The sequence below is a fragment of the Dipodomys ordii genome, unplaced genomic scaffold (genome assembly GCF_000151885.1).
Source record: "Dipodomys ordii isolate 6190 unplaced genomic scaffold, Dord_2.0 Scaffold123, whole genome shotgun sequence".
NCBI lineage: Eukaryota > Metazoa > Chordata > Mammalia > Rodentia > Heteromyidae > Dipodomys > Dipodomys ordii.
In genome coordinates, this window is record NW_012267339.1 from 5,267,702 (window position 1) to 5,282,921 (window position 15,220).

General features: G+C 38.0%; 1 protein-coding gene across 3 annotated transcripts in view; it reads left to right on the plus strand.

The window, feature by feature from the left end:
• Positions 1 to 14,965, plus strand: part of Rxfp1 (relaxin/insulin-like family peptide receptor 1) — a 130,005-nt gene extending 115,040 nt beyond the window's left edge. Inside the window, exons 14-20 of one of the 3 annotated variants that reach the window (XM_013029821.1) lie at positions 2,061 to 2,132; positions 5,038 to 5,109; positions 6,494 to 6,565; positions 9,562 to 9,791; positions 10,306 to 10,716; positions 11,990 to 12,208; positions 14,340 to 14,699. In XM_013029821.1, the coding sequence (XP_012885275.1) occupies positions 2,061 to 2,132; positions 5,038 to 5,109; positions 6,494 to 6,565; positions 9,562 to 9,791; positions 10,306 to 10,716; positions 11,990 to 12,208; positions 14,340 to 14,647 (1,384 nt within the window). In that variant the 3' untranslated portion in view covers positions 14,648 to 14,699. Of the gene's footprint in view, positions 1 to 2,060; positions 2,133 to 5,037; positions 5,110 to 6,493; positions 6,566 to 9,561; positions 9,792 to 10,305; positions 10,717 to 11,989; positions 12,209 to 14,339 lie in introns of all 3 variants that reach the window. The other 2 variants (XM_013029822.1, XM_013029820.1) reach the window with 2 other exon arrangements.
• Positions 14,966 to 15,220: the final 255 nt, after the last annotated feature.

Sequence of the window (15,220 nt, forward strand, 5' to 3'; positions counted from 1 at the left end):
AAAAAAAAAAAAAAAAAAAGTCAAGAGGGAAGCAGAGAGTGGACGTGACCAGGAAGAGGAAGCCCCATGCAGAAGCACAGATGACAGCTACTGGTGCCCTCAAGTCATGGGAAAAGTTACCATGACTAGACAGCAGTAGAAAGCAAGTTCAGAAATACTACCCATCATATCTTTACATAGTTAGTGTTTTATGTCAAGTTAAACAGTTTTGATTCTGTCATCTAGGCAACAGTAAATTATTGAAAGATTTTATGAAAGAGGTACAGTTTTACAAAGTCACTTTGATTTTCCAAGTACAAAGTACAACATTCCATATCATAGCCAATTCACCAATAACATGTAGATGATAGTACAAAATAGAAGGCATTCAGAGTAAAGACAATGTTTTTTGACAGTTGTGGGGCTTGAACTCTGGGCCTGGGTGCTATCTCTGAGCTTTTCAGCTCAAGGTGAATGCTCTACCACTTGAGCCACAGCACTACTTCTGGTTTTCTGGTGGTTAATTAGAGATAAGTCTCACAGACTTTCCTTCCTGGGCTGACTTTGAACCATAATCCTCAGATCCCAGCCTCCTGAGTAGCTAGGATTATAGGCATGAGCCACCAGCACCCAACCAATGATGATATTTTTCAGGTCCTTTTGGCCACTTAGTTTTAGTGTTAAAACCTAATAAAAATCATCCTGACCTTCATCCTCAAATCCCCTATCTCTTGTTTTATAAACTATCCAGCCAGATAACAAATATGTCTATTCTTCTACCTATCTCACTAGTGACTAGTAGAGCTTATCAATAAGTAAGAAAAATAGGCTCTCACGTTTCTTGATCACCCTGAAGATTCAAGTTTATTAAAAGTTTTGCTTATATACAAGAATCTGAGGACTTTCTCATGAGATCTGTCATTGTCAAAGCTACTATGAGAGGTGCTGTCATCAGAAACATTCTTGCAACTGAGCAAATATTTTGTTAGGCAGAGTCTCCACATGTCTGTGATGATACACAAAGTATCTACCCACAAGGGTAGCACAGAAAACCTGTGCATCTTGGCTAAGAAATTTGTACTTGAAATCATACACTTCCAATTCATCATCATAATAAGCCCAACCAAGAGATAAAAGCTCCCAACTATAATCTTTTTTTACGTTTTTTATTATAATTGTAAAGGTGATGTATACAGGGGTTACAGTTACATAAGACAGGTAATGAGTACATTTGTTTTTGAACAATGTCGCCCTTCCCTCACTCTCTCTCAATCTTTTCTTCCTAACCCCCCTCTCCCACAAGTTGTATAGCTCACTTTCAACATAGTGTCTAGTGGTTTCCCTCATTTGTGGAACTAGAATGTGCTTATAACTCTACACGTAAACACATTGGATAGTAAAAGACAAAAAAAATGAACTTGGATATAATAAATTATACAGGACACTGGGCATTCACACAGTAATACCAAATGAGGATATTCTTTGGAGATAATCACAAAGGCTCAATAGCTATAACCAAACTATATTCTTACTCTAACACAAATGGACATGATCACCACCAGGGGCTGATGGCTTACACCTGTAATCCTAGCTATTCAGGAGGCTGAGATCTGTAGATCAGGGTTGTAAGCCTGCCCAGGAAAAGTAAGTCTGTGATGTTCTTATCTCCAATTAACCAGCAAAAATCTGGAAGTAGAGTTGTGGCTCCAGTGGTGGAGCATCACCAGCCTAGTGTAATGAAAACCAAGGGAAATCTCAAAGCCCAAAGTTCAAGCCCTAGTACCAGCACCAGAAAAGAAAAAAGGAGAGGAAGAGACAAAGAGGAAGAAGGAAGAGGAAGGAAGAAATACACATATTAATCTAAAATACCTCATAAAACCAGATTAAATGACATAAAGTATGTAACCTTGGATTTAGTATTTTTATTTAATTTTAATTAGCTTAATTCTTAATAGTTAAATAATTTAGTTCTTAAACTTTTTTTGGCAGTTGGTGACATTATTAAAGAGTTATATAATGGTTTTCTAGGGAACTGAAAAGTCTTTAGAAAATATATGACATGTTTGCACTTATTTCCCTAGGGATTTAGGAAGTAATAAGATTGAAAGTCTTCCGCCGCATCTATTTAAGGATCTGAAGGAGCTGTCACAATTGTAAGACTTAAGTTACTTTCACCACTTCATTTCTTTTATAATGATTTTAATTGGTCAAAATTCACTTAACGTAAAGTTCCCCATCTATCAATCAATATATGGTTGAAAGGCATCAACATAACTACATCAACATGACTGTGCAGCCATCACCACCCTCTACCTCCAGACTGTTGCGTCTGCAAAACTGAAACTCAGCAACCACTAAACACTACTGCCCATTCTCCCTCCTCAATTCCCCCTTCCCCAACCCCAAACAGCAAATTCCACTTTCTATCCCCATGAACTGGACTAGTCTGAGTACATCTATAACTGCAATCATACATTGTCATTTTGTTACTGGTTTATTTACATTCATATAATGTCTTCAAGGTCCATTCATCCATTCATGTTGTAGCATATGTCAGAATAATATTGTATGCAATCAATACACACATACATATATATATATATATATAATACATTATGTTTATCCTCTCATGAATTAATGGTTGCTTCTCCCTCTTGACTGTCATGATCATGGGTACAAATAGTTCTTTAAGTTTCTGCACTTGATTCTTTGACCTGTATGGTGATCCTCAGCTCACAATAAGGTTACTGTATATGCACCCTAATAAAGCCATCATAAGAGCACAGAACTTCATACCTGGAATTCTAGATACTCAAGAGGATGAGATCTGAGGATCAAGGTTTGAAGCCATCTCATAGGAGACAAATTCTCAAGACTTTTATTCCCAATTAACTAGCAAAATGCCAAAAGCAGAGGTGTGGCTCAAGTGGTAGAACACCAGCCTTTGAGTAGAAAAAGCTAAGCAAGAACATGAATCCCTGAGTTCAAGCCCCAGTACCAATGCAAAAGAAAGGAAGGAGAGAGGGAAGAGAGAGAGAGAGAGAGAGAGAGAAAGAGAGAGAGAGAGAGAAAAAAAGGAAGGAAGGAAGGAAGGAAGGGAGGGAGGGAGGGAGAGAGAGAGACAGAAATCAGAAGTAGAGCCACGGTAGAGTACAAGCCTTGAGCAAAAAAGCTCAGGGACAGCACTCAAGCCTTCACTTCAAGTCCTGGGACTGGCACACACAAAATATTGCACTTAATACATCTATCAGGGTTTTTTTTCTTGGTCATGGAGCCTGTACTCTGGGCATAGGTGCTGTCTCTCAGCTCTTCAGCTCAAGGCTAGCACTCTACCACTTGAGCCACAGCACCACTTCCAGCTTTTTCTGCTTATGTGGTGCTGATGAATCAAACCCAGGACCTCATGCATGCACGGCAAGCACTGAGCCACCTTCCTAGCTCCCACCTACCAGTTTTTTACTCTTGCTGTTCCCAAAAATAAAAGACTGGTGTGATACCAAATAAAGCATTTGGACTAGTAGGAGTAACTCCATTTTGCTTGATGCCAGTGAGCGCAGAGGAGCATGCCACTCCAAAGATATGGGCCCCTGCTCCAAATTTTCCAGTGTTCAAGGAGTTTTAAGTTGGGGAACAAGGACATAGACATAGGACATCAGTAGTCTAGAGTTGGAAGAAGGTCATAGGAGCTAGGTCAAGAGGATACAGGTCCAAATAGACAAGTTTAGGTTGGAGAGGGACACGCAAATTTGGAGAAGTCACATAGGTTAAGGTTGGATAAAAAAAAAATTGCAGTTTCCTGAGAAAATAGAGGTCATACACTGAGGTTTAGAGATAACAATGGGAATTTATAGGGTTCAAGAGATAACAGTACACTTACAGCCATGGCACTTAGGGTTCAGTGATTAACAGCCATTGAGTGCCCATAATTCTTGGGAGTCATGGGGGTGGGAGAATAAAGCCAAGGCCTTTTTTGGAATTCATACTTTGGTCTGAGAAGCGTAAGTTGTATTTTAGTCCCTTTCCCCCAGCCACCCTGACAACGCAACTATATGCCAGACAATTTGCGATTGTTGAGCTTTTCTTCTTCTCTTTGTATTTTTGGGAGTACTAGGGTTTGAACTTGGTGCCTCATTCTTACTAAGCATGTGCTTTGCCAGTGGATCCATATCCCCAGCCCTTTTGTTTAGTTTTATTTTTTAATAGGTTTTGTGTTTTAGCTCAGGACCAGGCTCAGACAGTAATCCTCCTATTTCATTCTTCACGTTTATCTAGAATCACAGGTATGCTCCACCACATCGAGCTTATTTGTTGATCTGTGCTCTCACTAAATTTTTCCCCTAGCTATCCCCAAACCAGTCTCCCCACCTCTATCTCCAAGCAGCTCAGACTACATGTATATATCACTATACCAAACTTGTCTTTGAGACAAGGGCAGCTGACTTTTTGCAAGGCTGGCCTCAAATCATGATCTTCTTATCTCTACCTTCTGAGTAAATGGCGTTCCAGGCATGTACCACCATGCTTGGTCCTCCTTTGCCTACTTTTTGGTATATTATTTTCTTGCTACTGATCTGTTTTTAAGCCTTATTTTCCATATTAACCCAAGTTCAGAAATAGCTCTTACAAGAATCCAAGGCCCTAGTTTTTTATTTCTAGAATGAAAAGGAAGCAGAAGAAGGAAGAGAAAAAGAAAGTAAAGAAGAAATACTTGATTTACAAATGCTTCCTCCAATTCTTTATAGTCTCATCACTCTGCTCTTTTTCCTTGGCTATTCACAAGTGTTTCCATTCTTTCCACTTACTGTAATCCCAGCTGTCTAAATTTGCTTTTACTGCCTATGTTTTGAGGGGCATTCCAAGAAGTACCATTGCCCAAACAATGTGTTTTCTTCTAGTGGTTTTACAGTTCAGGCCTTAGATATCTTTGATCCATTTTCAATTGTACTATCCTCTTCTTTTTGTATATATGAAAGTCATTAGGTATGTCATTAGGCATGTTCTCTTTGCTCAAGAAATTATTAGAAATAACTTATTGCTACTTTTGTTTAAAAATAACAGGAATATTTCTTATAATCCAATCCAGAGAATTCAAGCAAATCAATTTGATTATCTTGTCAAACTAAAGTCTCTGTAAGTATGCACAGACAAGGTCATTTCATGATTGAATTATTATTTCAATACTAATAATAGTTTTAGTGTCTTTCAAATTACAAGCTTTATTTCTAGGATATAAGGCTCCTCACAAACACAAATGACTGCTCTACAGACTATAAACAATCTGACAGCTATTACTTTAATCTTACATATAAATAAACTAAAAATTAAGTAATGAATCATTTATTCTCTTTTGCTTGGTAAGTAAATTGTTGGAAATACTAAATTGTTGGATTAGATTCCCTGAGGGCTTCTATGCACCTGTGCTCCATTAGTTGTAGACACTGAAGAATCTATAATGAGCATCATCACTCTAAGATGAACTGTCTTTAGATATGTAAATCATGGTTTGCAACACACACACACAGACACACACACACAAACACACACACACACACACACACACACACACCAAAACTCTGCTAGCATCTAAGCAATTTCTTAAAAATATAAGCATCATTTCATCTCATTGGAGTGTTTGCTCAGTAACATGGCATTTATTAGAAGAAAATACTACTTAAAAATTATTAGAAAATACCAGGTGCCAATGGCTCACACCTGTAATCCTAGCTACTCAGGAGGCTGAAATCTGAGGATTGCCATTCAAAACCAGCCCAGGTAGGAAAGTCTGTGAAACTCTTACTCTAATTTTAAAAAAAGAAGCCAGCCGGGTGCTGGTGGCTCATGCCTGTAATCCTAGCTACTCAGGAGGCTGAGATCTGAGGATCGCGGTTCAAAGCCAGCCCGGGCAAGAGAGACCGTGAGACTCCTATCTCCAATAAACCATCAGAAAACCGGAAGTGGTGCTGTAGCTCAAGTGATAGAGCACTTGCCTTGAACTGAAGAGCTGAGGGACAGCGCCCAGGCCCAGAGTTCAAGCCCCACAATAGACAAAAAAAAAAAGCCAGAAGTAGATCTGAGACTTAAATGGTAGAATACAAGCCTTGAGCAAAAGAAGCTCAGGGACAGAACCCAGGCTCTGAGTTCAAGCCCCAGGATTGTCATGAAGAAAATGCATGTATTAGCAAACTTTTAATGATGTAAAACTCCTCTGCTGTTGTAAAATTGCCCAAAAAATAATGTTCACTTCCTTTTCCACTAAGATTTTCTGAGCAGTTACACTTATCACACTCAGTCATTGTGCCATGATCCAAGAGGATACAAAAAACATCGAATAGGAAAACTATATGTCAAAGAGAATACTCAAAATTAAGATTTAGGAAAGTGGAGCTAGGAATGTTTTACTGGGAATGAATGTTAAGTAGAACCATTTTATTACATTATCCTTCACTGGGACCCATTTTATTATGCTACATGTAACCTGTATCCTTTTGACTGATTCTCAACTTGATATTTTCAGCAGCCTAGAAGGAATTGAAATTTCTAATATCCAACAAAGGATGTTCATGCCTCTTAGGAATCTCTCACACATGTAAGTAGGCATTGTGACTGATCTTCACCTTAATTTTATGTTCCCACTTGTATTTTGGTAATATTCATATCTGATGCAGCTAATCTATTCATATATTTTACTAATTTGCCTTCTGTTTACTGAATATTTGTGTCCTTGCTCCCAAATTCATATGCTGAAAAACTAACCCCAAAGTGATGGTACTGAAACCAAAAATTTACAATACCTGGATCAGCTCCTCCATTTCTCTGGTCCCAAGGATCCAAGTAAAACCAGTAAGACTTATTGGAGAAAAGGATAAACAAAACTCCTACTACATAGGAAAGGTCCCAAGGGAGGACATTACTTGGGGTGCATTGTGTAGGGGTTAAAAAGGTGTCTCAAGGAGAGAACTACTTGACTCTCAAGGTCATTGGACAGCCTACAGGTTATGTGGGTTCCAGCCCCAATCAGAGAATCCATATAGCCTGCATGAGCTCTCATGCATTCTTTAGCCCCTTGACTAGATGACCATTCCAATGCACACTTCAGGGGTCCAATCAGCCCACTGATTACAGCAAATCTTCTAGAGGCAATGGGCCATAATGTGATGTCTAAGGTCTAGTATGTGTGAGTACTCAAGGCCATGCTAATATGATAGCTAGCGGTCAGCATACAGGACTGCTCAAAGCCATGGTAATGTGATACCTAATACCATACACACAAGATTGCTACAGTGGTGGTGAAGGATATAGAACCTCCATGAGAGAAAGCCTTTGACCTGATTGTCTAGCCAGGTAAATACTTGCTTAGTACGTACAAGGCCCTGGGTTCCATCCTCAACATGACAGGAAAAACAAAGAGATTCTAAAACATGTCCCTCCATCATGTAAGGACAAAGTGAGAACACAGTCACCTGTGAAGCAAGAAACAGGACCTCACCTGAATGGGGTGTGCTACACCTTGGCCTTGGACTTCCAGTCTCTAGAACCAGTGGGAAGGCACATAATTATTCAGACCACCAAACCTATGGAATTTTCTTTACAACAGTCCAAACCAACTCACACATGACTAAGCTATAATTAATTCAAAACTTTCAGTTTGATTTTGAGTTTTCCAACATCTGGTAGAATTTCATGGGAATTTTTTGAATCCCAGGGAAATTCTTATACTAATAAAGATAATTTTTCCTGGTTCCAGGGCTTAAAGTCAGAGCCTCATTCTTGCTAGGCTTTCCTGCTCATGACTGCTATTCTACCTCTTGAGCCATACTTTTAGTCCAGTATTTTGCTAACTGAAGTGTCTTGGAGACTTCCTTGCCCAGGCTGGTTTTGAACCTTGATCTCAAATCTCAGCCTCCTGAGTAGCTAGTATTACAGGCATGAAACAATCCACAAGATCACACACACACACACACACACACACACACACACACACACACACACACAGAGCGAACACTGTGCCTGTAAAGCAAATTGACCTAGTCTGAATTCAGTTTCTATAGTTATCAGAAAACATCCTAGCAACATACCTCCACTGAAGACACATTTCCTATGCAGATGCTAACATTCGCATTCATTTGAAAATTTATATCTGATGCCTAGAAGAAACTCCATAAATGAAAATATCTGGTTATCCAGGTGATGACTTTACCAAGGGAGTCCTATTGGTGAAAGAATTCCCTCAAAAAATGTTCATTGACACTATAGTTGTCTTCCAAAATCTAGAGTAAGTCAGGCATACTACAAACTAATTACAGATAACATACACAGTCTATAACTGAAAAGTCCCCAAAGCCTAGAGGGAAATGTTCTTGACTTTGCTCTGAAGGTCAGAAAAACAGGTCCATTGCAAAAGCCAGGATGAGGCAACAGTGCATTCACACAGGAAATTATGAAAGCCCATACACATAAAAAAGTTCATTGAACTAGTTCAATCTTTAGGTGACAAGCTATCCATTTATTTAAGCCTAAAGATATGTCTGACTCTTGTATAGTTAATTTACCTGTTAGCTTCTCTTGAAACTAAATTTTTAGACCCCAGGCCTAAAATTCAGGAGTTCCAAGTTAGGTCTGACCATTCCCACTCATATGTCAAATAAAGAGATATAGTGAAGGGCAGAGAAAGAAGATATATTATGTGGGAAGACAGCACTTCAATACACCTTCAGTTGTCTTCCAAAATATAGACAACAACTTCAGGTCAAACAGGGAGAATTTGGAGACAGTGGAGAGAAATATATGCATAGTAGTTAAGACAGTTCCAAGTTGAAGGTGTGGCTTGTTTTACCCTTAGCTCAGTCTTTGTCCTTCAAGAATTCTGGGGAGTTAAAATTTTATTACTGGAATGAAACAGGAATGAAGTAGTCTATGGAATTTTGGGCTTTTTGCTTGTTTGAGGGGCAGTTTGCCTTCTACACAAGATTATTACCATTGAATCTTCCCATTTCTCCTGCAAACAAGTGATTGCAAAGGAACTGAAACAGAAAATAGCTCAAAACAAAGGATACAGATATATAAAGTTGAAGACTTGTAATTTATTCACAGGACTCAGCAAAAGCATCTTTGTGTGTATGTGTATATATGCCAATCCTAGGGCTTGAACTCAAGGCCTGGGCACTCTCTCTCAGCTTTTTTGCTGAAGGCTAGTGCTCTACCGCTTTAGCCACAGCTCCACTTCTGGACTTTTTGGTGGTTAGTTGGAAATAAGAGTCTCAAGACTTTTCTGCCCAGGTTGGCTTTGAACCTTAATCTTCAGATCTTAGCCGCCTGAGTAGATTAGAGCTGTAGGATTAGAGGCATGAGTCACTAATACACAGCAAAAGCATCTCAGAAGCCTCTCCACACATCTTTTACTGTGAAATCAAATGAATGAGAATTAGGTTCAAGTTAAAAATTTCTGAATTCCTAATGCTTTGCATTCATCTGAATCTCATATTAACATATTTTCCCCATTGAGGAAAATGTCGAAAATATCTATGGATGGAGATATTGAATTCTTTTCAAACTTTGATCTTTCACTTTCTCTTCATACTCCAGATATTTTAAGAAATTTCAGTACTGTGGCTATGCACCACATGTTCGCAGCTGTAAACCAAATACGGATGGAATTTCATCTCTTGAGAATCTTTTGGCAAGCATTATCCAAAGAGTGTTTGTCTGGGTTGTATCTGCTATTACCTGCTTCGGAAACATATTTGTTATTTGTATGCGACCTTATATCAGGTCTGAGAACAAGCTGCATGCTATGTCAATCATTTCTCTCTGCTGTGAGTACTTCTCGGTTAAAGAGGAACTACAGTTTTGAAATACAGGAAAAGCGTTGCTATAAATTCTGTCAGTGATAGAATAATGGAATTTTTAATTTTTCTGTGTGCATGTATATGTGCATGCATGTGTGTGTGTGTGTGTGTGTGTGTGTGTGTGTGTGTGTGTGTGTACTAGTCTAAAGGCTTAAACTCAGCGCCTGAACTTTTTTACTTTTGTGTGTGTGTATGCTCAATGTGTGTTCTATCATTTGAGCCACCACTCCACTTCTGCCTTTTTGGTTGTTAATTGGTGAGCAGACTCTTATCTGACATTATCCACCAAAAAGCCAAAAGTGGAGCTGTGGCTCAAGTGGTACAGCACAATCCTTTAGCAAGAAAGCTCAGGCTCAATGCCCAGGCCCCGAGTTCAAGCCCCAGTACTGTCACTCACACACTCAGACACACACAAATGCCTAATAAAAATTCCATTATGCCTGTTTATTCCTCTAAACATGAAAACTTTGTGACACTGTAGGTGCTGACTGCCTAATGGGAGTATACTTGTTTGTGATCGGAGCCTTTGACATCAAGTTCCGGGGAGAATACAATAAGCATGCCCAGCTGTGGATGGAGAGTAGTCCTTGTCAGCTCATGGGATCATTGGCCATTCTTTCTACAGAAGTATCAGTTTTACTCTTAACATTTCTGACATTGGAAAAGTACATCTGCATTGTGTATCCTTTTAGATGTTTAAGACCTCGAAAATGCAGAACCATTACAGTTCTGATTCTCATTTGGATTATTGGCTTCATAGTAGCTTTCATTCCCCTGAGCAACAAGGAATTCTTCAAAAATTACTATGGCACCAATGGAGTGTGCTTCCCTCTTCATTCAGAAGATACAGAAAGCATTGGAGCTCAGATTTATTCAGTGGCAATTTTTCTTGGTAAGAAAATTTTATGCAAACAATAGGATAGAATTACTCACAATATGAAACTCATTATGCCTTCTGTGTTTACAAATTTTTGTTTTGTACTGGGATTTGAGTTCAGTGCCTTGAGCTGACTCAGCTGGCTTTCCACATGAGCAGTGCCTCCAGACCAGCTTTTCGCTGGTAATTTTGGAGGTAGAATCTAGTGGATTTTTCTACAGAAGGTTGGTCTCAAACCAAGATCTCCAGGTATCAGCCTCCTGTATAGATAGCTAGAACAACAGGAATGCTACTTCTTATTTTGCATCTTCTATCAAAATACTCAACAATTTGGGGTTTCTTTTCCAAAAATCACTGCTTTGAAGCAATCAATAAAAGATTCTTCAAAAAATAAAAAAAAGGACTGCTTTCTTTATTGCACTCAATAAAAGATGCTAAACTTGTGTTTCACATGTTCACCTGAATAATAGCAGACAAAATATACTGTGGGTCCTTATAAAAACACACATGATATTAACATAATGGTATTTGCTATCTTTTTTTAACTCACAGGTAAGCAACACACATATTTTGCTAAAGAGCATATATTCTCAAAATGCAGCACAAAGTAATGCAATTGCTTCTTAAACTCATTAATAATAGAACACTTAACTGGCTCAAGATACTTGCTGAATGACTGTAAACTCCATTTTAATATGCCATTTTAAAATTAAGCATCTTATCATTGTTCATCACTTCAACAATATACCAACACAAAAGAACTGATAACTTCTGTGCTCCATAGTAATTGTTTTTTTTTGGGGGGGGGTCCAGTCATGGGCCTGAACTCTGGGCCTGGATGCTGTCCCTCGGCTCTTCAGCTCAAAGCTAGCGCTCTACCACTTGATCCACAGCGCCACTTCTGGCTTTTTTTTTTCTGCTTAACTGGTGCTGAGGAATCAAACCCAGGGCCTCATGCATGCAAGGCAAGCGCTTTACCACTGAGCCACCTTCCCAGCCCCGTAGTAATTTTTTATGTAGACAGGGTCTCAATGTGTAGCCCAAGTTGGCCTCCCACTTACTATGTAGCTTAGGCTGGCCTTGAACTTGAGATTCTCTAGCCTCTGCCTTTTAAGTGCTAGGATTACAAGAATGTAATACCATGCCCACCTTAATAAATCTTTCTGAGAAGCCAAAACAACATACTATGGTCTTTGTATATTTTATATTAATGCTTAAAGTTATGTTTTATTAATCTGCTCATTTTGTGAATATTTATATGTTATTAACATTCTTGTATTCCAAACAGGTATTAACTTGGCAGCCTTTCTCATCATCGTTTTCTCTTATGGAAGCATGTTTTATAGTGTTCATCAAAGCGCCATAACAGCCACTGAAATACGGAATCAAATTAAAAAAGAGATGATCCTTGCCAAGCGGTTTTTCTTTATCGTATTTACTGATGCGCTATGCTGGATACCCATTTTTATACTGAAATTTCTTTCACTGCTTCAGGTAGAAATACCAGGTACAACTTTTCTCTTGACAAAGAAGTAATAAATCTGTTTGTGGAGTGTTCTGTGAAGGATTATTTACATTCTTACCACTAACTAATTTCAATCTAAGTCAAAACTACATGTACTTTAAGCTACCATTTGTAATGGCTTACTGAAAGGCATTTATTTCTCTCCATAAACTCCTAAGGGCCAGGGGCATGGTTCACAATGGTAAAGTACCAGTCTTGCAAGTTTGAGCCCTTCAATTCAAATCTTGTACTGTCAAAAAAATCACAAATGCCTAATAACAAAATTATTAGCAGAACAAAGGAACAATGATCAAAATAATGAAATGCATGTGATTTAGAGCACATGACTTCAGACTGTAAGAAGGCATACAAGGACTAAGGTCTAAATATAGCACACATCTACACTAACACTATTATTTTAACATCATAGCTGAGATGGTGTGGATGCTGTGAAAACAATGTGGCAGAGACTCTGCCAAAACAAACACAAGATCAACATAACTCAATCATTCTTCCACTTCTGGATAAATATCCAGGAGAACTAAAAGCAGGGACTCAAACAGATTCATAAAGTTCATCAAGTACTGCAATACCATTCACAATAGCCAAAGGTCCACACAATGTCCATGGCTAGATGATGAGATAAACAAGACAGACAGATGCCATTGGCTCATGCCTGTAGTCCTAGCTACTCATGAGGCTGAGATCTGAGGATCGTGATTCAAAACCAGCCCTGGCAGGGAAGTCCATGAGACTTTTAACTCCAACAAAACACCAAAAAGCCAGAAGTAGAGCTGTGGCATAAGTGGTAAAGTACTAATCTTGAGGGGGAAAAAAGCTTAGGCCTTGAGTTTGTCTTAGCCATCTTACATGCGGTCCCTGGAGTGATCAAATTTATAGAGTGCATAAAATAGTGATTGCCAGAGGCTGGAGAAGGGGAAAATGAGAGTGGTTGTTTAATAAGTATGATTCAGTTTAGGAGGTTGAGAAAATTTTAGAGATGGATGATGTTTTTGGATGCATAACAATATGAACGTACTTAATGCCAATGAACCATACATTTACAAATGGACAAAAGTTAGACAGCTATGGCAGTAAATGCCTATAATCCATACACTTGGGAGACTGAGGTAAGAGGATCATGAGCTCAAAGCCAATCTGGACTACACAGTGAATGAGAACCTATCTCTATAAACCAAAACAGAACAATAATGAAGTTTGAAGTAGAAAACTTTGTTATATATATCGTCAATAGTATTTCTATAATGCATATTATTACATTTTATATATAAATGATATATAAATATTAGGTATGATATATAATCCAATAATATTTTTATAATCTTTATAAATTCACATTTTTAATTTATATGTCCACATAATTTTAATTTTCTTTGATCCCATTGATAGGTAAAAGTATCTTACAGATTATAAATAACAAAAAGGAACAAAAGAATTAATAATTAATTAATTAACAAAAATCTGAGTATTTGGTAGCTGTGTATATATAAAGATTTTTTCCCATATATGTTTAGCCAAAGATTTTTTTATAAATATTATCTTTACGTAGTTGTATAAAGAGATTTATACAAAAAAAATAGTTAATAAGTACAATGCATCTTGATCAATGTCATTGCTTCCCTCATTGTCCCCCCACAAAGGTGGTTTTTTTATCTAAATAAATACTTGATCAAAAGCCTAAAAAGGCAAACCTAGTTTTGAAAGCAAATAAAAAGCAGAAACATACTTAAGATAAGTCTCCAGATCCTGAGTAATATTATATGTATTGTCTAGAATTTAAAACATTTGAAAAGATATGATTTAAATACTAAACAATATAGTTTTTTCTAAAGTTAAATCATAATACTGTCATCACTTTGTAGACAATGTTTCTATTAATGTCTCTACTTGATGCTCTACTTGGCAGAGCCCTGTTTCTTTAGGGCCCAGAACTCCTTCAAACCCTAGCACTTCAGAAAGATGTCCTAGAGCAGGGTAGACTTGATGTTTAATTATGTGACAGGAAGCTTAAGACTCAAAAGTGGGTTGGAGTAAAAGATACAAGAACAAAGATATGATACAGGAAAAGGGTACCTATACTTTTGTGGATATTTATCTCATTTTTCTTTTCTAGGTACCATTACCTCTTGGGTGGTAATTTTTGTTCTGCCAATCAACAGTGCTTTGAACCCAATTCTCTATACTCTGACCACAAGACCATTCAAAGAAATGATCCATCAGATTTGGTACAACTACAGACAAAGAAGGTCCATTGACAGCAAAGGAAGTCAGAAAACGCAAGCTCCATCATTCATTTGGGTGGAAAAGTGGCCCATGCAGGAGATGCCATCTGACTTAGGGAAGCCAGCTGCTTTCACAGACCCCTGTGAAATGTCACTCATTTCTCAATCAGCCAGGTTCAATTCCCTGTCCTGTCTCTGAAAATCTGAAACCAATTTCTTCACAGAGAGTACTATGGGGTGTTTCAGGAGGGACATACAGGAGTGAAATTAATGTCACAAAATTAATAATTTATAACAACAACTAAGACAAGTTAGATTACAAGGACCTGAGAAAAAATAAAAGTAGCCAGTTCGCATCGAGAGAAATAACTGTATTGGCAATGTGTATATATTAGGACCTATCTTATTTAGGAAGTGAGTAAAATCTATTTCAGTGAGGAATTAATTCTTCTAACATGCATTTACTGAGTACTCCCATACATGATAAAGTGCTAAAAGTGGACAAAACAGAACCTTTCACTCTGTAAACTGTGCTGAAACTAAAGACTAGACAAAGACATCTACAGCTCCTGCATTAAAGCACAGCTTCTTTGGTTGTATCAGCAAACACAAGAATCAGGATTAATTATTGCAAATAAGGGAAACCGTGGGACCTATGTTTCTTTGGGCCTGGCTTACTTGACTGAATATAACTTTTTTCTAAGTCTTTCCATTTCCTAACAAATGGGGCAATGTCATTCTTTCTGATGGAGGCATAGAATTCCATTGTGTA